At 37.5% G+C, this 23,911-nt stretch overlaps 1 protein-coding gene across 2 annotated transcripts in view; it reads right to left on the bottom strand.

Moving 5' to 3' along the window:
- Nucleotides 1-23,911, bottom strand: part of znrf1 (zinc and ring finger 1) — a 241,963-nt gene that overhangs the window by 111,836 nt on the left and 106,216 nt on the right. Inside the window, exons 2-3 of one of the 2 annotated variants that reach the window (XM_059992648.1) lie at nt 6,979-7,074; nt 1,581-2,421 (exon numbers count right to left, since the gene is read on the bottom strand). In XM_059992648.1, the coding sequence (XP_059848631.1) occupies nt 2,369-2,421; nt 6,979-7,074 (149 nt within the window). In that variant the 3' untranslated portion in view covers nt 1,581-2,368. Of the gene's footprint in view, nt 1-1,580; nt 2,422-6,978; nt 7,075-23,911 lie in introns of those variants that run through there. The other variant, XM_059992647.1, reaches the window with a different exon arrangement.

The raw sequence follows: 23,911 nt of genomic DNA, 5'->3' as shown, positions 1-23,911 counted from the left end.
ATTATAATGGATTTAGAACTCATCTAACAATGCTGTACTTCTGAGCTTTAATTGAGAAAGAGAAGAATTCTACGTATTTCCTATTTCATTCTGTGCCTTCAATATCCGTTGTTTAAATTCAAATGCCAAACAAATGCTTCTGTTAGTGAATCTCTGTAATCTTCATTGCTCATGCATCAAAGCAAGCCACGTGAATTTTCAAGAGCAATGTGACAAATCGTGAAGAACAAGTTAGAACAGCTAAAAAGCAACAACCTGTCAAATCCTGATCAGGACTTGAATATTGACATATCCTGCATTTATTCACTTCAGTGGTGATGTCTCCAATCAGCCTATTGGCCCAGTCAAATTTTCTGGTGAATTACTGAGCTTCACTGGAAGAAATTTTGTGAAGATATTCAGTTTTTGTTAAATGATCTCAGTTGGATCGGTACATGTCCCTGTTCTGATGAAAGGTCATTGATTTGAGCTTTAATGTACTTCACCTCTCCCAGGAAGAACTTGACCTACTGAGTACTTACAGCATTTCCATTTTTTAAATTTCACTATTCATTCCATTTGGTATTTATGCTATCCAGCTATCTAGTTAGCTTCCCCCAGCCCCTCTATTTATTACCCCTGTCACTGCAAACACTTAAAACCACTTTTTATAATGCTGTTTACATTGTAAATACATGCTGGTATTTATGTATTTTATACACATTTGCACATACCTCAACAAAATGAAAATTGAAAGTAATTTTTTCCTGCACAAAATTATTAAAATATTAGATGAAACAAACATTCCCCCCACCCCCCCATCATTGTTGCTGTGGAACAGGGAGCTCTTTGAAATTGATAGTGATATGAAGCCATTTGTAGCACTGGAACTCAATAATAAACATGATCGAGGTGGTCATTCAGCTTCAACAGTCTATGAAGGATCCAGCTCCACGATGTCTGTGCTCTGACTGAGGACTGAGAGATTAACACCAACTGTACATAAGCTGTATATGTAATGTAAACGGATTTTGTGTTTAGACTTGGGTCCCCAAGGTATCTCAGTGCATAAATGCAAATATTCCAAAATCTGTAAATAATAAACATCTCCAGCCACAAGCAGTTTGGATAAGGAATGCTCATTCTGTATATGTAAATGTATATGGCGAATAAAGTCTATCCTTGATAAATGCAGTTATGATTTTTCAGAGCAAGTGATGTGATAAACAGTCTGGCATCATAAAGCCTATCATAAACATAAGCTGCTTCCACAAGTTGTTGTGGGCTTGCAATTAAACCCGTACAATCTCAAGAAGTCTGCAACATCAGGGGAGGGAAAAGCAGTGAACTTGAATCACTTACGTATAACTATCTGACTGAGATCTTTAAAATCAAGAGTTTAATGAACTAAAACATAGCTTTTCTCAAAACAAAATATGGTCAGCTTGGCTTTCTGAACAGATGATGTGCCTCAGAATATATCTCATGTGCAGAGACCGTGACAGCATCTTAAAGAACTTCAGAGTCACATAGGTTCTGCTCTCCCAGTAAATAGTTACTAGGATGACTAATAGTTCATTTATTCAGATCTCTTACTGGTTATGAGAAGACATAAGACAAGCACAAGTAAACTCATTTCTTAAAAAAAAAATCAAAATGCCTGAATCATTCAGCATTGTAAAGAAAACTCAATTAATGCGTTAACTCTATATCTAGATATTTTCTTTTCCAAAGCAAAGATGTTTCATGATTGATTTAACTTTTTCCTGGAACTTTATGATAAACATTCATTTTGCAATACAGAGTTATGATTCATCAAATTTTGTTTGCAGAAAAGCTGGCATTAGAAACAGAAGTGACTACATTAGTTGTAAAGGAAACAAAAGCACTCCTGCATTTCCTTAACTGTATTCTTGTAATTGGTTCCAAGGTTGTCAAGCCGTGGAGTGGTAGTGGGGACAAGCTCCCACTACCTAAAAGTGCTCCTCATGGCTTGCGCCTCTGACAACCAAGTCCAACTCCTGGTGTTCTCATGTGGCTTAGCCTCTAAGCCCAGCGGAACTGTTTCTACTGACAGGAGAAGGGGCCAAAGCGGGTCCTAGCACCTTAAAACCAGTGCTTCGGGTAGATGGAGCTCGTCAGCCTGGGAAGTCAGTCCATCTAAAAAAGGGAAAACTCTGATTTCAAACCTTCACTGCCTTGCAGCCATACCCACTTATGGGAAAGTCTTCGGGAGTAAACCCCAAGAACAATCCGGAGCTGGAGTCCCTAAGGCAGTCCGACGCTGCCTTCAACCTCGCTCCGGCAACTCCTGCGACAGCACTGGTGCCAAGCTGTATTGGCCCTTGCCCTTTCCTTGGACAACATCGCTGGAGTGGAGAGGGGAGACTTACTGCTTGGGCAACAGCCGGTCTTCCATACAACCTTGCCCTGGCCTGCGCCCTGGAGAGGACACAGTAAGACTTTCCAGATCAATGGTCTCACAAGACTAACAGATGCCATCAATCAAATCAACCAATTTTTGTAATTATTGAGTGTAGACTTGAGTTTACAATTTCATCTGGAATTAACTGAACAAGTACTTTATGATAATAATTAACTGATTCTAATCTTAAGGAAAGATGCCTGCAATTCCTTGAAAATCAAAGTTGCTGCATGACTTGCTGAGTTCCTCTGACATCTTGTTTGTATTGCTTAAGCTTTTCAGTATTTGTGGAATCTCTTGTGTACATCATCATTATACCTGCTGTGACAGACTCAAACTCAGGTCCTGCATTCATAAATCAGCTTTTCCACTGCTACCTTCACAGTTCCATTGTTTATACTCAACATAGTCTTAAAATTTAAGAAACACAACATAGGAGTTTTTGTAAGAACTTTAGAAACATGAGCAAGAGCAGGCTTCCTTCGAGCCTATTTTTCTACCCATAATTGATGTGGCCATGGCCTTCACTTTCCTGCCAGATTCCCACAACCCTTCACACCCCTTTAATAAAAAACAAGCTATCTTAGCCTTGAACAACCTGAAAATGACTCGTTTATCCCAAATCTCTTTTTGATTAATTAGTAAATGCTCTTGCTATTTTACATTACCGACAATATCGCAATGTCTTACTTTATGCACTAACAAGTATCTGAGAGTGAGGATGACCTTAACTTTGATTTGAGAACAGTCCAGACACTTATGTGAGCTTATATATATGGTTTGCAGCAAAACCCCTCAGAGTTCAAAGTAAATTTATTATCAAAGTACATACATGTAACCATACATCTTTCAAGAATCACTATATTCTGGAATGGTTCTGGAAGACTGGAAAATTGCAAATGCCACTCCATTCTTCAAGAAGGGAGAGAGGCAGAAGAAAGGAAATTACAGGCCAGTTACTCTGACCTCAGTGGTTGGGAAGATGTTGGAGTTAATTGTTAAAGATGTAGTTTTGGGGTATTTGGAGGCACATTATAAAATAGGCCAAGGTCAGCATGGTTTCCTCAAGGGAAAATCTTGCCTGACAAATCTGTTGGAATTCTTTGAAGAAATAACAAACAGGATAGACAAAGGAGAATCAGTGGATGTTGCATATGTGGATTTTCAGAAGGCCCATGACAAGGTGCATTATATGAGGCTGCTTAACAAGCTATGAGCCCATGGTATTACAGGGAAGGTTCTCGCATAGATAAAGCAGTGGTTGATTGGTAGTGTGGGAATGAAGGGAGCCTTTTCTGGTTGGCTGCCAGTGACTAGTGGTGTTCCACAGGGGTCAGTGTTGGGACTGCTTTTTTACGTTATAAGTCAACAACTTTGATGTGGAATTGATAGCTTTGTTGTATGCAGATGATACGAAGATAGGTGGAAGGTAAGTACCTATAAGAAAGTAGACAGGCTACAGAAAGATGTAGAAAGTTTAGGAGAATGGGCAAAGTAATGGCAGAGGGAATACAGTGTCGGGAAGTGTATGGTTATGCACTTTGGTAGAAGAAATAAAAGAGGTAGACTACTTTCTAAATGAAGATAATATTCAAAAATCTGAGGAGCAAAGAGTCTTTGGAGTCCTTGTGTAGGATTCCCTTAACCTTAATTTTCAAGATGAGTCTGTGGTGGGGAAGGCAAATGCGATGTTAGCCTTAATTTCAAGAGAAACAGAATATAAAAGCAAGGATGTAATGTTGAAGCTTTATAAAGCACAGGTGAGGCCTCACCTGAAGCATTGTAAAATGTTTTGAGCCTTTTATCTAAGAAAGGATGTGATGACACTGGAGAAGGTTCAAAGGAGATTCATGAAAATGATTCCAGGATTGAACGGCTTGTCATATGAAGAGTGTTTGATGGCTCTGAGCCTGTATTCACTGGAATTCAGAAGAACGAGGGGGGTGACTTCATTAAAACCTATCAAATGTTGAAAGGCCTTGATAGAATTGATGTGGAGAGGATGTTTCCTATGGTGGGAGAGTCTAAACCAGAGGACATAGCCTCAGAAATAGCAGGGTGTCCTTTTAGAATGGAGTTGAGGAGGAATTTCTTTAGACAGAGTGGTGAATCTGTGGAAATGGTTGCCACAGGCAGCTGTGGGGGCCAAGTCTTTACATATATTTAAGGCAGAAGTTGATAGATTCTTGATTGGTCAAGGCATGAAAGGACATGGGGAGAAAGCAAGAGATTGGGGCTGAGAGCAAAATGGATCAGCCATTTGAAATGGTTGAGTGGACTCAATGGGCCAAATGGCCTCATTCTGCTCCTATATTTTATGGTCTCATGTACAACCTTGAGATTCATTTTCTTGTGGGTTTTTATAGTAAATACAAAGAAGCACAACAGAATCAATGAAAAACTGCACACAAGACAGATAAACAATCAATCTGTAAAAGCAAACTATATAAATACATTAAAATAAATAAGCACTAAATATTGAGAACATGAGATGAAGAGTCCCTGAAAGTGAGTCCATAGGTTGTGGGCACTGTTCAATGTTGGGGGGAGGGCTAAATTTGAATATTTATCCCCTCTTGTCCAAGAGCCTGATGGTAGAGTGTAATAATTGTTCCTGAACCTGGCGATGCAAGTCCTGAGGTTTCTGTCCCTCCTTCCTGGTGACAGCAGTCAGAAGAAAGCATGGCCTGGATGGTGAGGGTCCTTGATAATGCTTTCCTGCAACAGTGCTCCTTATAGATGTGTTCAATGTTGGGGAGGGTTTTACCCATGAAGGACTGGGTTGTATCCACTACTTTTGTAGGATTTTCCATTTAAGGAGATTTTATGTTTCCATACCAGGGCGTGATGCAACCAGTCAGTATACTTTCTAGTGTGCATCTACAGAAGTTTGTCGAAGTTCTAGATGACATGCCAAACCTTTGCAAACCTCTAAGGAAATAGAGGCAGTTCCGTGCTGGACTCAGGATATATCCTGTGAAATTATAACACCGAGGAATTTAAAGCTGCTAACCCTCTGATCCCCTGTGATTCTTTTTGTCAATGCAACTTTTATGCATCATATATATGCATTGCATTTCAGAATATTATACCAGGAAAAAACTGATCAGCTAAAGTTAACACTCCCAGATATGTACACTCCATGAAAAATAGTTCAAGCATTCCCAAGTCAGCAACTGTATCTCTTATCGAACTCCAAGGAAAAATAAAAAGAATAAATATAAAATTAAACAATAATAATCATATAAATAAGCATAATAAACAATAATAAACCGAAGTATTTTTTTTGTACCCAAACCAGTCAGAACTGCTTCAACACAACACTGCACATGCCATGGTAGCATAGCGGCAATGCAATGCTATTATAGTTTGGGGTGTTGGAGTTTGGAGTTCAATTCCAAAGTCATCTGTAAAGAGTCTGTATGTTTTCCCTGTGGAACATGTGGGTTTTCCCTGGGTCCACTGGTTTCCTCCCATAGTCCAAAAACCTACTAGTTAGTAGGTTAATTGTTCATTGTTGATTGTCCCCTGATTAGGCTAGAGTTAAAATTGGGGGTTGCTGAGCAGTGCGGTTCAAAGGACCTATTACTTATGCATCTCTAAATTAATAAATGAAGAAGCTGATCCATGTATATGGTACTTTAATTTCATGTACCAAACATTAATGCCTTTTTATTTGCTCTACACCTTCCCCGTTATAATTACTCAACTTTACACCTTCAATGCAGTGACTGTAAGTCATGATGTTATCACATAAAAAAAATGTACAGATCAATAAAGCAAGATTTAGCACACCAACATTCTGTGCATAATCAAGAGTGGAATCAATGTGTTTCTATCTCAGTGGTAGATGGATCAGCTTGGAATGCTCAAGTCAAAAAGGAGGACTAGACCTGGAATGTAGGTGGGGCCACAATATCACTATGCTATATGCTTCTTATTTTGATGTGCTGAAATCTGATAAAAATTTATTCCAGAATTGATGGGTATGCACAAATGCATACAATTCAACAGTTCAACTATCAAAACACTAATGCGCTGCAAAATACAATAAAAAGTTACAGCATCATTCTATGACTGTACTTATAAAGAGTAACTGTTTTTCTGCAGCTCTTATTTTTACATTTATCATTTAAAATAATTCTTTACTTTGACCCTTCTTCTCTGCAATACACTCTTTTAAGATGAGATATTTAGCAAATTATTTGCTTTCTTAACTCCAGCTATGCTGTTATAAAACTATCACTGAGATGACAATGAAAACCTTTTGAATTTACTTATAATTAAGCTGAAACTTTCTGAAATGCAATGCTAGGAGACGTAAAGGGTTAGTCTACACCACCTCTGGAAGAAATAAAAATGCAGCAGTTCCCTTAGTCTAATTTCATGAACTTATCATTCCAAGGACCATTGATACATGTTCAAGCCTGTATTTTTTGACTTTTTATCTTGGTTTTTTTCATTGTCAACAGAAACACATCAAAGCACTTGACAGAATATATCATGTTTTCACTGTCAACACCAAAAAGGATCAGCCATATACACTGCAAACACAAGAGTAATTGGTACAGTACCATTATAGGAGAGTCGTGGTTTGCTGAGACACATTATAAAGTGCATCTCCATCTCGTCGGAAGCTACTGATTTTGAACATATTGGGCACTTGAAACCTGAAAGAAATAAAAGAGATATGTCAATGTTTAAATCAATTGATAAATAAAAATTCCTGTAATTATATCTTGTAGCTTCTGTAGTAGCAAGTTCTTTTTGATGCAATTAAGTTTATTATGATATCATAAGCTGACAGAACATGCCGAGTTTATTAGTATTTCAGTAAACCTTTATTTTCCACGTCATGCTTTCAATAGTCTTATCATTAAACAATCGCTTATTCAGAAATTCAACACACTTAATTTTTATAAAACCAATTTCTTTTGCCTCACATATCAAAATTATTAAAATCAGCTGCAGTACAGGTTGGTTATAATAATTAAAATAACCAAGCATGCAGAATGTAAACTAACCAGAGCAATGGAGAGATTGCTAAACTATTATAGTTTACCAAGGGATGAAAGAGGATTGGTCAAAGATACTTTTTCAAGCTGAAGATAAATAAATATTTGGGGAAAATAAAAATCAAGGAATTGAGGGTTATGAGGAAGGCACAGAAGAGGAGATAAGACCAACATAATTCAACACTAATCTTATTGAATAGCAGGGTAGGTTTGAAAAGCCCAGTGGCCCAACTCTTGCTTATATTTTCTTGTGTTCATCTAGGAAATACAACATCCAATGATCTGCAGATTTATGCAGTCATCAATTCATAATTTTGAAAGGAATTCCTAAACTTAGGTTCATATCTATTTCTTCTCAGTATTTGAATTTGTTCCTGTTGCAAATGGTCTCACTTGACCAACAATTCCAAGTCAAGACATTCATAATCTATTTAATGTATGTTTCAACGACAAACAGTCTCAGTTCCTGGTCAAAAGTATTCTGGTGATTACAATTTTCTTAACTCTCAAACAAACAGCTCATCACAATTAAAGCAACCCTACTTTTTGTTGAAGTATTTGGTAATCTAGTTTGAGGGTAGTTATTATTACAGAAAAATATGTTAAGTTAAGAATATTTGGACAAACCTACATATTTAAAAATACCATTAGTTATAAATTTAAATTAATAAGATCAAACAGGAGAAACATTTTAACTCTGATAAAGCATAAGTTATATGGAAAGTTACGACAAATATTCATGGTCCAAATATTTTTATAATGTTAAATGTATACTCTCTCATCTATTTAAAATTATTTAATTCAATTTACTCTACAAAACTGAAATGCAAGTATGAAAATCAACTTAAAATTATTAGTAGCTGCGATTGCACGGCATTTCCATAAAGCTACAATTCTAAAGCAGTATGCACCCATAGATTATTTCAAATGATGCAAAATTGTAAGTTCTATCCATAAAATTAAAACAGATTGTCTGTTTGATTAAGCAATTTATTCCATTTGATATTCCACCAGAAATTAGTCATTATTCAGCAGGTTTAATAAATACCAAAGGAGAAAGGTCACGCTTTTCACTGCCTCGGTAATGTAGCCAGCATAATCAAAGATCCTATCTACCCCAACAGGCAAAAGATACAAAAGCCTGAAAGCACCTACTACCAGTCTCAAGGACAACCTTTATTATACACATATCAGACTCTTGAACGGACCACTTATATGATAAAATGGACTCGGCCTCAAACTGCCTTATTATGACCTTGCACTTAACCATTTACCTGCACTGCATCTTTTCACTAGCTTTTACTTGTTATTCCACACTGTTATTATTTTACTGTATCCTAGCTCCACGCACTGTGTGATGATTTGATCTGTATAAACCATATCCAAGAAAAGCTTTTCACTGGACCTTGGTACATGTGACAACAATAAACCAATACCAATATCAATCCAGATGGAATGTAACCGATTAGAGAAAAGTGTGGCAACTACAAAGGCTCTGGTCATAATCCTCCAATTCTACATAAATGCAAAAAGAGAACTGGTGGGCTTCTGGGAACAAAATTAATTAGCACTTGGAAAAGCACAGATTAGTAAATGAAGGCTAATTTACAGTCATTTAGGTCACATGTTTGATTACCTCGATGGGGCTCTTTGATGAAGAAACAGAGTATTGCCAGTGATGGTACACTCGATGTCATGGCACAGCACAGAAATAGGCTCTTAACCCACCAGATCTATGCCAACCATGTTGCTCATTTATATTCATGCCATTCACCCCGTTACAACCATTGATCATGCCTTCCCTACTTAAATGTCATCTAAATACCCCATAAACATAGATATATCAGCTGATTATAAGCACCGTACATCAGACATGCTTCGCGTTTGAAACTGGTTGTGACACGCAGGTCAGAAAGCACTGTGCAGTGATAAATGATTGCAACGCCCATCAGGCTGAAAAAAATGTGATATTCTGCAAGGACAAAGTTGGATGCACTGATCTTCAATAAATTAATTGATACAAGAGGGATGAAAATTAACACAGAAAAATACAGTGGTTAATGGGGTAAAAATAAGCAGATATCCCACTGATCTCTCTCGTGGAAACGGAAGAAGCAAAAGCCCTAATTCCCAGTTCTAGTCAGAACACCAGTACTTAAAATTACTTAGCGAGATTGGCAAATTCAAAGGGAGTTGGAAAAGTTTCTCATCACATTAACGGGTATGGGTACTGAAATTTAACTTCTGTAAAAAGGCAGGAATTCAGTATACTTAAGGGAAGAGTTGACATCTGTTCCATGAGTTTAAATACCAGAGACATCGGGAATTTTATTTCAAAATATGTGAACTTATCAAGTAAAGATTAAAGAGGTTAGAATTATTTGTCACACGTACATCAAAAACAGAGTGAAATGCATAGTTTGCATCAACAACCAACACAGTCCCAGGATGTGCTAGGGGCAGTACACAACTGTAGCCACGGCTCTGGTGCCAACATAGCATGCTCATATCATTCTCTTTGTGGAATGAGAGGGGAAACTGGAGCACCCAGTGGAACACGGGATTCTTGAGGGAACACATTTCTCATTTATTGTCCCTTTCTATCTGACGTTCACAGCTACGTGTATCCATTTTTAACTTTGTGGTGTTAAACACAAGGTTTAACAAACTCCTTACGTACAGCTGAAGGAACTAAACCCCCATCACTGATGCTAAAAAACTTTACACTAGCCACCACACTACCATGCCACACAGGATAAGATAACTATATTAAGCAGCATATACACTTTAATTAAGATAAGAAGAAACCATGTGGTTAATGGATAGTCCTATAAAATGCCCAAGAGGGAAAATGTCCTTTTTACACAGTAGACTGCAAAATTAAAATATAAATACATCACAAAGTTAAAAATGGATACACGTAGCTGTGAATGTCATATAGAAAGGGACAAGAAATGGGAAATGTGTTCCCTCAAGAATCCATGTGTGGGTGCTGTTTATTGCTCTCTTTAAATGAGGAGGAAGATGAATTGGTTTTCCTAATGTAGACTGCCAACAATACCTCCCTAGTGTTGAGGTGCCTGCAAATTGGAAAATGTTATTCATGTCCCCAGCAAGAGTGCTACCAGTACAGTGGTATTATCACTGCCAGTGGCCACTCAGTTCTACAGCTACATTTGAGCTGCAGGATGTGTCCGAACTTAATCTGATGGATAGGAATAAAGAATCGACGTTTTGGGTTGAGATCCTTCATCCATGTGTATGTGGGGCTGTGTCAGTGTGAGGGGTATATGTATGGCAGACAACCCCAATAGGCAGATCGTGGGCCAGTCCGGACTGCAAGAACCACATGTCTGGACCATGCCGACTGATTGGCACTTCTGTGAACGCACCTGTCATAACGTATAAATTAAGCACACACTACTCTAATTTATTTTAACCTCATCCCACACCGTACACTTGACCTATGCCTCCAAAGAGCACACAACCTACCACGCGCTCTCTAGGGTCCTCGACTAGACAGCGGCATGCACCAGCTACCCTCCTGTCATCTAAGAAGCGAATCTGTCATCTAAGCGAATTGCTACCAGCAGTAAGTCATGGACCCTAAACCAAGAACAACATAGCCTGCACAAAAAAGCACAAAGTCGATCAGGAAAATCATCAGTTCAAATCCAACTGGACTGATTGGTTTTGTTTTATTTTACTGGATCATGCCAATGCTAAACTGACATGCTTAATATGCATGCAGTCCGTAGCTGTCTGCAAATCAGAAAACCTAAAGCGGCACTTCAACACTATGCATGCTGCCAGTTTTAATGCCAACTACCCTGCAAAATCAGATCAACGTAAACAAAAATTGCAATTATGATAACATCATACAAGCACTAGTTTCTATCTGTAAGGCAACATCTGCACGAGAGCACAACAGCCGCATCATTACATGTGTCATGGAATCTTGTCAAAGCTGAGAAACCATTCGCTGATGCCAAGTTGATTAAAATGTGTGCAATTGATATGGTTGGCGAAGTTTTAAGCCATGATGAGAAAACCAAGAAAATAGTTATGAGGCTATTAAAGACGGTGCCATTGTCAGCTAACAGGGCATCAAGAAGAGTAGAAGTTTTAGCGGAGGAGTGTTTTTCCAATCTACTCACCAATTTAGAGAAAGCAGAAGCCATATCACTAGCTATAGACTCGTACTGTGACCGAACCGATATGGAAGAGCTTTTGATAGAAAGACCTTTCAAGAAGAACTACTTTGCTTCCTCTGCCTGGGCGCACAACTGGGGAAATAATTTTTAACGAATTGACACAGTTCTTTGAGAAGAATGGCTTGGATGTGAGCAAAATTGTGTCAGTTGTCACCGACGGGGCTCCGTCGATGGTGGGACAACACAAGGGCTTGATAAGCAGGTTTGCCACTGTTAACCCAGCACTCTTGGCATTTCATTGCATTGTTCACAAATCAGTGTTCTGCGCTAAACTGTGTGGGGAAATGAAAGAGGCGATAGATACTGTGACAAGAATGGTAAATTTTGTTCATGAAAGTGCTAGTCTACAACATCGCCTTTTCAGAGCATTGCTGGAGGAGATGTCAGTGGAACAGAAATATCTTTTGCAGCATAATGATGTTCGCTGGCTGAGCAAAGGCCATGTGTTAGAGAGGGTGTGCGAACTGTACAATGAGCTTGTGTCATTTTTATCCAGCCTGCAGAGCCAAAAAGTCCAAGGATTTAAGAGGTTTTTAAGTGACAACAAGGTGATGGCACATGATCTTTTTTTGTGTGACATCATGTCTCATCTAAATCAACTTAATCTGCAATTACAAGGCAACAACCACACTGTTGCGGACACGTACGAGGCGATTGAAGCTTTCCGGTCAAAGCTGAACCTTTTGGAGAGAGACATTCACTTTGTCAGTTCCACTTTCCACGTCTGCGGAAGCATCTCGAGAAGAACGAAATGCGGGAGGATCCAGTGATGAAGGATTTCATGACAAGCCTGGCAGAAAACTTCAGGGAACGATTTGAAAGCTCCCTAAACTCTCAGGTGACGTCCTCCTCTTCCTGAGACGGCCGTTCTCCATTTCAGCTGACGGCCAACGGACTGCAGAGGCCAAAAGGTTGGTGCCTTCCACAGATGAGGCAACTCTTCAGATGGAGGTCTTGGAAATGGGAACATCTGATTTGCTCAAAGCACAACACAAGGACGTTGGAGTGAGTGACTTTTGGATCAACGTGGTACCCCAAGCTCAATTCAAAAACACGAGAGCTATTGCAATGCTCCTGCTCATGCTGTTCCCCTCCACTTACATATGTGAGTCATCGTTTTCTTCAATGAACTCTATCAAGGACCAGGACAGAAACAGACTCTCCAATGCACATCTTGGCCAGTGCCTCAGGATTGTCACAACAGAACACAGGCCTGACATCAGAAGGATTGCCTCATCCCGTTGTTGTCACTTCTCTCACTGATTAGTGAGTGAATCAATTTTTTTGGGTCAACTTGTAATATTATTATACCACAATAAGATTGAGAACAATAATAATACTGATAATCTCATTTATAGCTACACTTCATACTTCAAATGCTACATAGCTTAATTAAAAAGAACAAATAGATTAAATGAAAGAACAGAAACTGTGGAAAAGGCAGTACTACTAAAACTCTTTGTGTGGAAGAGAAGTGGTGAAAACTACCATGTTTTGGACTTATTTTGTTTCAAGAGTGCATTTTTTTCCCTTCTTGACCCATAACACAGGCTTTGAGAATCCTAGGCCTAAATTATTGCTATTACCACTACTACTACTACTACTACTACTAATAATAATAATGGTAGTAATAGCAGCAACAACATCTGCCCATAGAACAACTCACTGGCGGAATGAAAAAAAAAACGCTGGATGTTTTGGCCCTTGGCTTGGCCTGCTTGACATAATTTGGCCCTTGTGGAAAACTAATTGGGGAACCCTGACCTATGGGGTTGTGTGGGGAGGGGTGTCTGTGAGTCTGTGGGTGTGGTGGCAGGAACGTGTTCGTAGTTCATATAGATTCAGTATCGTGCAAAATAGGTGAGACGTTTTCAGTAACTGGAACATCATTTAGGACTGCTATTCCACAAAAGGGGAACACTCACTGGATGACTGGGTAACTGTGACAGTAAGGGCAAGATGACAATTAGTTGGCACTGGATTTGATTAAAAAAGCATGGAACTTAATGAGCTTCATTAGGCCTCTGTATGTGTGTTGTCAGAAGTGATCCATAACATAACCTGGCAACAGTATGTTCATTTTAAGTCTCCTAGCAACAATTCATCACCAAATCAAAGTAGGTCATCACCAGGAATAATCTCTGCCCTACAGCACTCACAACCCGGTTTGCTAAACTTTATTTTTCTTCCTCCATTAGATATGTGGAATTTCATTATGAAATTGTCAGCATTATATGTCCTAAGTGTATAGGTTGACAGTGGCCAAAGACCTGAATGAAATTCAGAACAAGACTGGCATATTATTATTACTCTGATTTTAAACCAAACTACATTGATGTTGGAGGAGAAGGGACAAGAGATTTTAATATTAAATAAAACTTTAGTGTCCTGGCATTTCCAAAGCAATTAGTGCTGACATTCCCAATTCTCACCACCACCCTCATTATAATAGAAAAAGACTGCAGTAAATGCTTTGAAAGGCCACAGATTTCCAGCAGGAGTCACTGGATAGCAATCAGTACAGCAGCTCCTACAATCCAAAGAGCACAGAGACCTACTGTTAACAGCCGGCAGCACACACTTTAGTTAGCAGAAATCAGCTGAGATCAACTTAGATAGTAAAAACTAGTCATGACATGCTGAGTTGAGCCAGAGCAAAAGACTTAGGGTTACAACTCCTTCCAAGCATCAAATCATCTCTGTGGTTATTTTGAGGTGTGCTCAGGATTGGTCTCAGCAGGAATGTCCCTGCAGTCAAAGATAATCTAAACTCACAAGTGAATCATGCAAATTGTCAACTGAACAAGCTCTAAGAACTTGTCTGTGTTCAGGGAAACCCAGGTCGGTACCGACTTTTTGAGGGAAACTGGAAAATTAGGGGATGAGGATTGAAGGCTGCCTCTGACAGCAACATTTACATCCATGAAAAGTAACATTTTATTTGGCAAAAGAATCATATTTTATCTCTTATAGCTCCGCAATGAAACATGAATTTCAGTTTTACACTAAACTAACGGCTACTTCAGAGAAGGGAGAGAGGGAAGGGGCAGGGAATAGTCCCCAACTAATTTCAATATGGAATCCTGTAAACGCTGCTTTACAGAGCTTTAAATGAGTTTCTAATCTCTATATCAGTAATAAGCCCCACTAAAAGTAGGCTACTCAAAGATGAGTCACCTCAGATCAATCAAAATTTAGCATACTCACTGAAAATAATCCTGAAATTAAATTTTTTTAATGGTTTTCCTGGTAATCACTGTTCAAAATATGAAACACCCAGGCAGAAATAGACTAACTGCTGCTGAAATTCAGCAGCAATTTCAACTTTTAAACTTAAACAGTACTTTCACTTCCCTTTAAATACACGAGTTTGGATCACCATTTGAAGTAATGTGGTGCTTAAACACAGAAGTGGCTTGTACAGTGTAATACTGGAATACTTCTGCACTTTTCAAAAACAAAAGCAGAACCATTTTTTAGGCAGTACAGATAATTCATCCCCCTTTTCAGAGTATTTGCTGATAGAAACTGATCTTTTATTGAAACCTTTGTGTTAAACATGGTATCCCACTGATTTCTCTTCGTAAGACCAGCACTCCAAGAGTGATACAAGCATATTGAGCATTCCTTGCATTCTATTCCATTGCTGTTGCTCTATAGCTCAGTCCTTTTTTAAAATTTTAAATGCTTCACAATGTCTGATCATTATTTGATTCTCTAATGCAAGCAACATAATGTATGCAGATCACTTAAATTTGAATGACGAAATATGGATTATTCAAAAGGCAGCCCTTTCACTTTGAAATCCATCCTGTGATAATTTCTCTGTTTTGACTTTGCCATGGTAAACTTTGGTTATCACACCTGTTTGTGGTTCTTAATTTGTATTTGACTATTGAGAAACATCTCCAAGTACTATTTACATATGCAACACCACTGTTGTTGGTAAAATCTCAAACAGTGTCGAGGAATCATAGAGGAATGAGGTAGAATGGCTGGTTGAGTGGTATTGAAACAATGACCTCACACTCAGTGTTAGCAAGACTAAGGAACTGATTGTAGACTTCAGGAAGTGAAGTTGGTAGAACACACACCAGTCCTCATTGAGAGGTCAGTGGTGGAAAGGATGAGCATCTTTAAGTTCATAGGTATCAAGATCTCCAAGAATCTGTACTATGCACAACACATTGATGCAATCATTAAAAAAGCGTATTAGCAGCTCTACTTCATTAGGAGATTGAGGAGGTTTGGTATATCATCAAAGACTGGCAAATTTCCACAGGTGTACAGTGAAGGACATTCTGTATGGTAGCATCACAGCCTGGAGGCTCTAATTCACAGGATCACAAGAGATCATAGGGTGGGGATTGTAGACTCGGCCTGATCCACCATTGAGGAAATCTTCAAGAGGTGGTGCCTCGAGGTGATGGTATCAATCATTCTTGCCATTCGAAACATGGCCTCTTCTCATTACTATCATCAGGGTGGTGGTACTGGAACCTGAAAACCCACACTCACTGATCAAGGTGCAGCTTATTCCTCTCCACATCAGGTTTCTGAATGGCTCAAGATCCCTGAAACACTGCCTCATTATTCCTTTAATTTTTGCAGGATTTACAGCAAATGATCCACACATAATCTAATACTGTGAATATATCCTGGTTACTAATGAGTATTTGCTAAGTTAATAACACCCCAAGCCAACAAGCCAATGGTGAGATGAGGCTTTTGCCTCATATGGACCTAATTGCAAGAGAATTGGAAAGCAAACTTTGTGCAACACTTTGATCAGGCTGCAACTGGGAATTGTATTTCATCTAGGCAGAAGACTTCAAAGAATCATATTTTGGAGATGGAGCAACAGATTTATCAGAACAATCCCAAAATTAAGGGATAAAATTTAGAGGACAATTTCCATGAAGTGGTTTATAATCTCTCAAATAGGTCTGAAGGACGATGCTATAAAATAGGAGCTGATAGAGAAGACAAATGAACTCCAGCTTCCCTCTTACAATATTAAGAGAACTGTATTTTAAAATCTGAGGTGAGCAATTCAAGACTGAAATCACAAAGTACTTCTAGAAACAAAGGTAGAATATTGTGTGCAGTTTTGGTCCCCTAATCTGAGGAAAGACATAGAGGGAGTACAGAGAAGGTTCACCAGATTGATTCCTGGGACGGCAGGACTTTCATATGAAGAAAGACTGGATCAACTGGGCTTATACTCACTGGAATTTAGAAGATTGAGGGGGGATCTTATTGAAACGTATAAAATTCTAAAGGGATTGGACAGGCTAGATGCAGGAAGATTGTTTCCGATGTTGGGGAAGTCCAGAACGAGAGATCACAGTTTAAGGATAAAGGGGAAGCTTTTTAGGACTGAGATGAGGAAAAACTTCTTCACACAGAGAGTGGTGAATCTGTGGAGTTCTCTGCCACAGGAAACAGTTGAGGACGGTTCATTGGCTATATTTAAGAGGAAGTTAGATATGGCCCTTGTGGCTAAAGGGATCGGGGGTATGGAGAGAAAGCAGGTACAGGGTTCTGAGTTGGATGATCAGCCATGATCATACTGAATGGCGGTGCAGGCTTGAAGGGCCGAATGGCCTACTCTTGAACCTATTTTCTATGTTTCTATGTGCTTTTAAAGCACAGTCACCGTTATAGGAAATATAACAGTTCCCAAAATAGCCGGATTTTTTTTTAAAAGTGTTGGTCAAGTCTCATCTGAAATCAATGGACAATTCAGAAAAGTAAAATTAGATGAATGTGAATATTTGGACTGGAGAGCACAGATCCAATGTGGGTTTCAGTGCACATTTCTAAGAACATATAGTCTTCCCTAATTTCTACAACATCTAGATCACATTATAATTTTAACTGGCAAACACAGAAAGAAAAAAGCAGACAAGTGCTGAAATGTAACTGATATGATAGACAGAATATTTTAATACAGATGTATAATATTTTAAAAGTACTATAACTTTTCTATTGCATGTAGTAATCATGAAATGTAATCAATGAATGTAAACAAAAATAGAATATGAAATTGGTATTTCAGGATGCAAGTGTTAAATTCAGTCTACATTTGAATTAAATGCATTTTGCATTTATTATTCATACCTCTCTGAAGAAATGTGTGCAGTCATTATTTGACTTGATATAATTATGCCTGATACTGCTGTCAAAATCTTGAATCCTTTCCCATCAGTTTTCACCTTGTAAAATGCCACTTTCATATTAAGAATGGATGTTGCCTATGTAAAGTTGCCACCCAGCCAGTGCCCCTTTCCCAGGAGAAAAGGTTACAGCACTTTCATCTACAAGAAATGCCACTGCAGTCTGACAAATATACCGTTACTTTCTATCATATCTGAAAATAGAATTTTTCTAATAGAAGAAACTCAGACAAATATACAGATGTGGTCAACACAGAGCAGCAATAACAAGAACTATGAGCTTGTGGCCAAAAGAGTGGAAAAGTAAATCATACAAAACTCTTTAGATGCTATCCCCTCAGGAATATGCTTCATATTGTCCTTTCAGAAAACTGAGGGCAGTAATCTGAAAAAAAAACTTCAAAGTTCAAAGTAAACTTACTATCAAAGTATAACCAGACCCCGCATAGCACTGATTCATTACAATGCGGTTATTCAATTCTTCATTGAAATTTTAAAAAATAACAAAAATTCATTCTAAACAACACTTAAAATAAGAGCGGCCGCCATTACAGTAAACATTCAATCAGCCAATGACAGTGCTTTACAAGTGCTCTGAGGCGCTCACAGCCAGTCATGTATTAGTTCACACTTGGCCTCCAGTGTGTGTAAATGTTCTAGCTCCCTCAACAATTTATTCAGTTTTTTTCACCCATACTGTCTGAAAAACAGCCTGCAACTTCCAGTGAGGGTAGTACAACTAGGAAAAGCATTAGCATGGATGTAAAACAGCAAGTGATATGGCACTTGGAAGCTGGTGAGTGCCAGTTGATGTTGGCACCTCTTTGAATTTGGCTACATCAACAATCAGAATGACCCTGACTGGGCACAATGCAATAAGGCAGAGGTCTCAACATGAGTTCCTGCTATCAAGAACTGCTTCATGAGAGGAAACTTAAGAAAAGGCAGTCAGATCTCGACGCCTACTGGAAGAAGAAGCCAAAGTTGTGGAGGACCCACAGCCTGGTGCCTCCTCTAAGATGTAACCACCACCCACTTCCCTCCGCTGCTGCTGCTGCTGCAAGGTGTTGCTGCTTCACTGATGTACAGGTTAGGCCTCTTTGCGTGCTTGTTACTCCACAAATTACTATGTATACATTAAAATAATATATCTCATATCTCGGGTTTGATTTTTTTTTAAATCAGACACACACGTTCATTTACACAATGTTGCAATGACTCCGCAAAGCACAAATTTACATAGTACCCTACCTCCGAGGACTACATCCTCAGTGTTAAGCGACTGCAGATACATACCGCCATATACAATCCTGAGATTCATTTTCTTGTGGGCATACTCAAAAAATCCTCAATAAAATAATAACCGTAACAGAATCAATGTAAGACCACTTGAACATTCACCACTGTGCAAAAGACAAGATATGCAAATACTAAAAGAAAGAAATAATAATAAATAAATAAGCAATAAACATCGAGAACATGAGATGAAGAGCTTTCACTAATATCTTAAGACTTCTTTTCAACTCAAGGATTCCAGTTTGAAAAGGATAGTTTAGGGGCAGGGATTGTCATTGGGAAAGATATCAAGCCATCACATAAGCATTCACCTCCATCTAAGCAAACGGAAAGAAAGGATTAAGAACAAAACTGTACCATACTGCAGATGTGATTAATTTCTCAACAAAACTTGGTTAAACATTAACATATGATACCCCATTAACAGATAAATAAAATCACATACACAAACACTTTCACTGAACGGAAACTTCATATTTAAAGAGATTTCAGTTCATAAAGTGTAGATACAGATTCTCCTCCCAACCAGGGTGTAAAATATTGTATCTGGTTTCTGGAGGCCGATGAACATATGTGCAAATTAGGATGGAGTTAATGATTTTATCAAACACAGATTAGGATGAACGGAAGCATTTCAGATCAGGAGACCAATTCCAGAGAGTCATGGTGCTAATACGAGATACGTGACTTGGACATAGGGTGTGTGAACAGAACAGATTTGTGGAAATTGCAAATAACACTGGGGATGAAAGAAACAAATACTGTTGTGATACATGGGGGAAACAGTGTAAAGTGTGGAGGACACATTCAGATACAAATTAGATCTACTTGTGAAAACAGCTACTGAATTCCTTTCATCACTACATCCAAATAAGCCAGTCAACACTAAAACATTGCAAATTTTCACTGCATGCATTAAAACAGGTTGATGGAAACTAAAAGATGGCCTTAAAACTGCAGTTTTTGGGTAGGACCATGTTGACTCAGGTCATGTAGCACAATGAATAGAATGACACTATGTGTTCATTCTTTGCCAGAGCCAGCTGTATGACAAAGAAAATAAAAATAATAACAAATAAAATCTTAAAACAAATAAAGCAGTAGGCTTGAAATGCTCAAAAACGGACTCATTTTCCCTGCCAGCTAAAAGCTCTTTGACTCTCCCTCTGTGGTGTAAGGAGGAAGACTGAGAGCAGAAAACAAGCTCAGTCAGTCAGGCCGCTTTTGTGGGCACAAAGGATGGTCAATGTTACAAGCCCTGCACCAGGACGGAGAGTGCAGAGGGAAAATAACCATATAAAGAGGTGAGGGAGTACAGGTGAACGGGGGTTGATTGATAGACATAGCCAGAAGGGCTGCAGATGCTAGAATCTGACAAGGTAGGTAGTGAGTGGAACTAGAAAAGGGAGGAATAGTGGGCAGACAGGAAAGTTTTGGGAAGCAATAGGGGACCCAAAAGGTAGAATAGAGAGATGTTATTGAGAACCTTAATACGTGCACCAGGAACACACAGAAGCCCCATGGAAAATGAAGAATATAGTACCATTGGTCCACCGAGCACTTCCTGCTCCGTCTGTGTACAGGCACAATTTTGTACAATGGCCTCAATCACCTCTTTCTTTTTCAATCTTTTTATTGAATTTCATATATATAAAAAAAACATAACATAATAATGAATAGGTTATAAATGTATTAGACTTGAAATTAAATTAATAATAGGATAACAATATCCTATTAAAATATCAACAGGAAAACATAGTACATTATCAATCAAGCCTATAATAATTATATGAAAAAAATAAGAATAATCATCAAAAGAAAAAGAAAAAATTGTAAAAATACAAGCAAAAAATATATATTGAGAAAAAAAATACTAAACTAAACTAACATGGGCAATAATAACAGTTTATTTGTATATGATAATGCCAAAAACTCCGGAACTCCATACCAGAACAAGAATAAACAGAGAGAAGGTCTGGGAGAGGTCAAATTAATTCATATGAAAATGTCAAATGAACGGTCCCCAAGTTTCTTCAAATTTAACTGATGAGTCAAAAATAGTGCTTCTAATTTTTTCCAAGCTCAGATAAGAAATAGTTTGAGAGAGCCACTGAAATGTGGTAGGAGGATTTACTTCTTTCCAATTTTGCAATATAGACCTTCTGGCCATTAATGTTACAAAAGCAATCATTCGTCTAATTGAAGGGGAAAACTGATTACCATCCTCATTTGGAATACCAAAAATTGCAGTAATAAAATGAGGTTGTAAATCGATATTCCAAATTGAGGAAATGGTAGCAAATATATCCTTCCAATTATTATATAAGGTGGGACATGACCAAAACATATGGGTCAATGAAGCCACATCTGAATGACATCTGTCACATTGAGGGTTAATATGAGAGTAGAATCGAGCAAGTTTATCTTTAGACATATCAGCTCTATGTACAATTTTAAATTGTATTAAAGCATGTTTAGCACATATAGAAGAAGAATTAACCAATTGTAAAATTTTTTCCCATTTTTCTATTGATATATTATATTGAAGTTCTTTTTCCCATTCTTGTTTAATTCTACCTAATATTTCTGGTTGTATCTTCATAATCATATTATAAATAAAAGCCACTAATCCCTTCTGATAGGGATTTAAGATAAAAATCATACCTAAAAAGTCCATTGAAGTTGAATTGGGGAAGGATGGTAGAATTTTATGTAAAAAATTTCTGATTTGTAGATATCTAAAAAAGTTAGATTTAGGTAACTCAAATTTGTTGGAAAGTTGGTCGAAAGACATCAAACTACCTTCAAAGAAGAGATCACGAAAGCATTTTATACCTTTCCTTTTCCATATGCTAAAAGCTTGATCTGTCAAAGAAGGTTTGAAAAAAAAATTAAGTAAAATAGGGCTATCAAGAGCAAAGTTTTTCCAGAGTAAAAAATTTACGAAATTGAAACCAAATTTGTAATGTATGTTTGACAACAGGGTTGCATATCTGTTTATTGAATTTAACTAAATCGGCAGAAAGAGAAGAACCCAGAACGGAGAATAGAGAATATCCCTGTGCCTCATTGCATTCTAAATTTACCCATTGTGGGCACAATGGTGAATCCAAATCTGAATTCCAATAAATTAAGTTACGAATATTATTCGCCCAATAGTAAAATCTAAAGTTAGGTAGAGCTAAACCACCATCTTTTTTAGATTTTTGTAACTGCCTTTTACTTAACCTAGGATTTTTATTTTGCCACACAAATGAGGAAATTTTTGAGTCAATGTTATCAAAAAAAGATTTAGGAATAAAAATTGGTAAAGCTTGAAATAAATATAAAAATTTCGGTAGAATCATCATTTTAATAGCATTAATCTGACCAACTAATGATAAGGATAAGGGAGACCATCTTGTAGTAAAGTTGTTGAATTTGATGAAGCATAGGTAAAAAATTCAATGTAAATAAATTTTTATATTTCTTGGTAATTTTTATACCTAAATAGATAAAGTTATCATCAACAACTTTAAATGGTATCCTTTCATTCAATAAAGTTTGCGCGTTTAAAGGGAATAAATCACTCTTATCCAAGTTTAGTTTATAACCAGAAAAACTACCAAATTGAGCCAACAAGGATAAAATAGCGGGAATAGACCTGTCAGGATCAGAAATATATAACAACAAGTCATCAGCATAAAGTGATAACTTGTATAATTTCTCATTGCGGGTAATACCAAAAATATTAGGAGATTCACGAATAGCAATGGCTAAAGGTTCTAATGCAATATTAAACAATAAAGGACTTAAGGGACAACCTTGTCTCATACCACGAGATAATTGAAAAAAAGAAGATCTGTAATTATTTGTAAGAACAGAAGCAACAGGTTTATGATATATTAGTTTGATCCATGATATAAAATTAGGACTAAAATTCAAATATCTCAAAGCGTTAAATAAGTATACCCATTCAACTCTATCAAAAGCTTTTTCAGCATCTAGTGAAATAACACATTCTGGAGTTGTGGGTGATGAAGTATAAATTATATTAATCAATTTTCTAATATTAAAAAAGGAATACCGATTCCTAATAAAACCAGTTTGGTCTTCTGAAATAATCTGTGATAGTACCTTTTCTAACCTAATAGCTAAAATTTTTTGTAAGAATCTTAGAGTCTACATTTAATAGTGATATAGGGCGATAAGATGCACATAAAGTGGGATCCTTATCTTTTTTAAGAATTAGAGAGATAGTAGATTCATAAAAAGACTGAGGTAATCTCTTCTTAACAAATGCCTCATTAAAGATTTCACATAACCAAGGGGAAAGCAAAGAAGAAAAAGTTTTTAAAAATTCTATAATATAACCATCAGGACCAGGAGCTTTCCCTGAATTCATTGATGAGATATCCTCTCCTAATTCGGCCAAAGAGATAGGAGCATCAAACAAGCTACGATCTTCATCTGTCAGTTTGGGAATATTCAAATTGTTAAAAAAGTTATCCATCATGGACAGATCACCATCAAATTCTGATTGATATAAAGATTTATAAAAATCTTGAAAAGTGTTATTGATTTCTTTATGATCAGTAGTCAGATTGCCATCATGTTTACAAATTTTAATAATTTGTCGCTTAGTCGAGATAGCTTTTAATTGGTTAGCTAACAATTTACCAGTTCGATCACTATGGATATAAAATTGAGCCCTGGTCCTAATTAATTGATTCTCAATTGAAGAAGATAATAATAAGCTATGCTCCATTTGAAGCTCAACTCTCTTCTTATAAAGTTCTTTGGTAGGAGTCACGGAATAAATCT

Source organism: Hypanus sabinus, chromosome 17 (genome assembly GCF_030144855.1).
Source record: "Hypanus sabinus isolate sHypSab1 chromosome 17, sHypSab1.hap1, whole genome shotgun sequence".
Taxonomy (NCBI): Eukaryota; Metazoa; Chordata; class Chondrichthyes; order Myliobatiformes; family Dasyatidae; genus Hypanus; species Hypanus sabinus.
The sequence above is the reverse complement of the archived record's forward strand: the minus strand, read 5'-3'. Positions and strand labels throughout refer to the sequence as shown.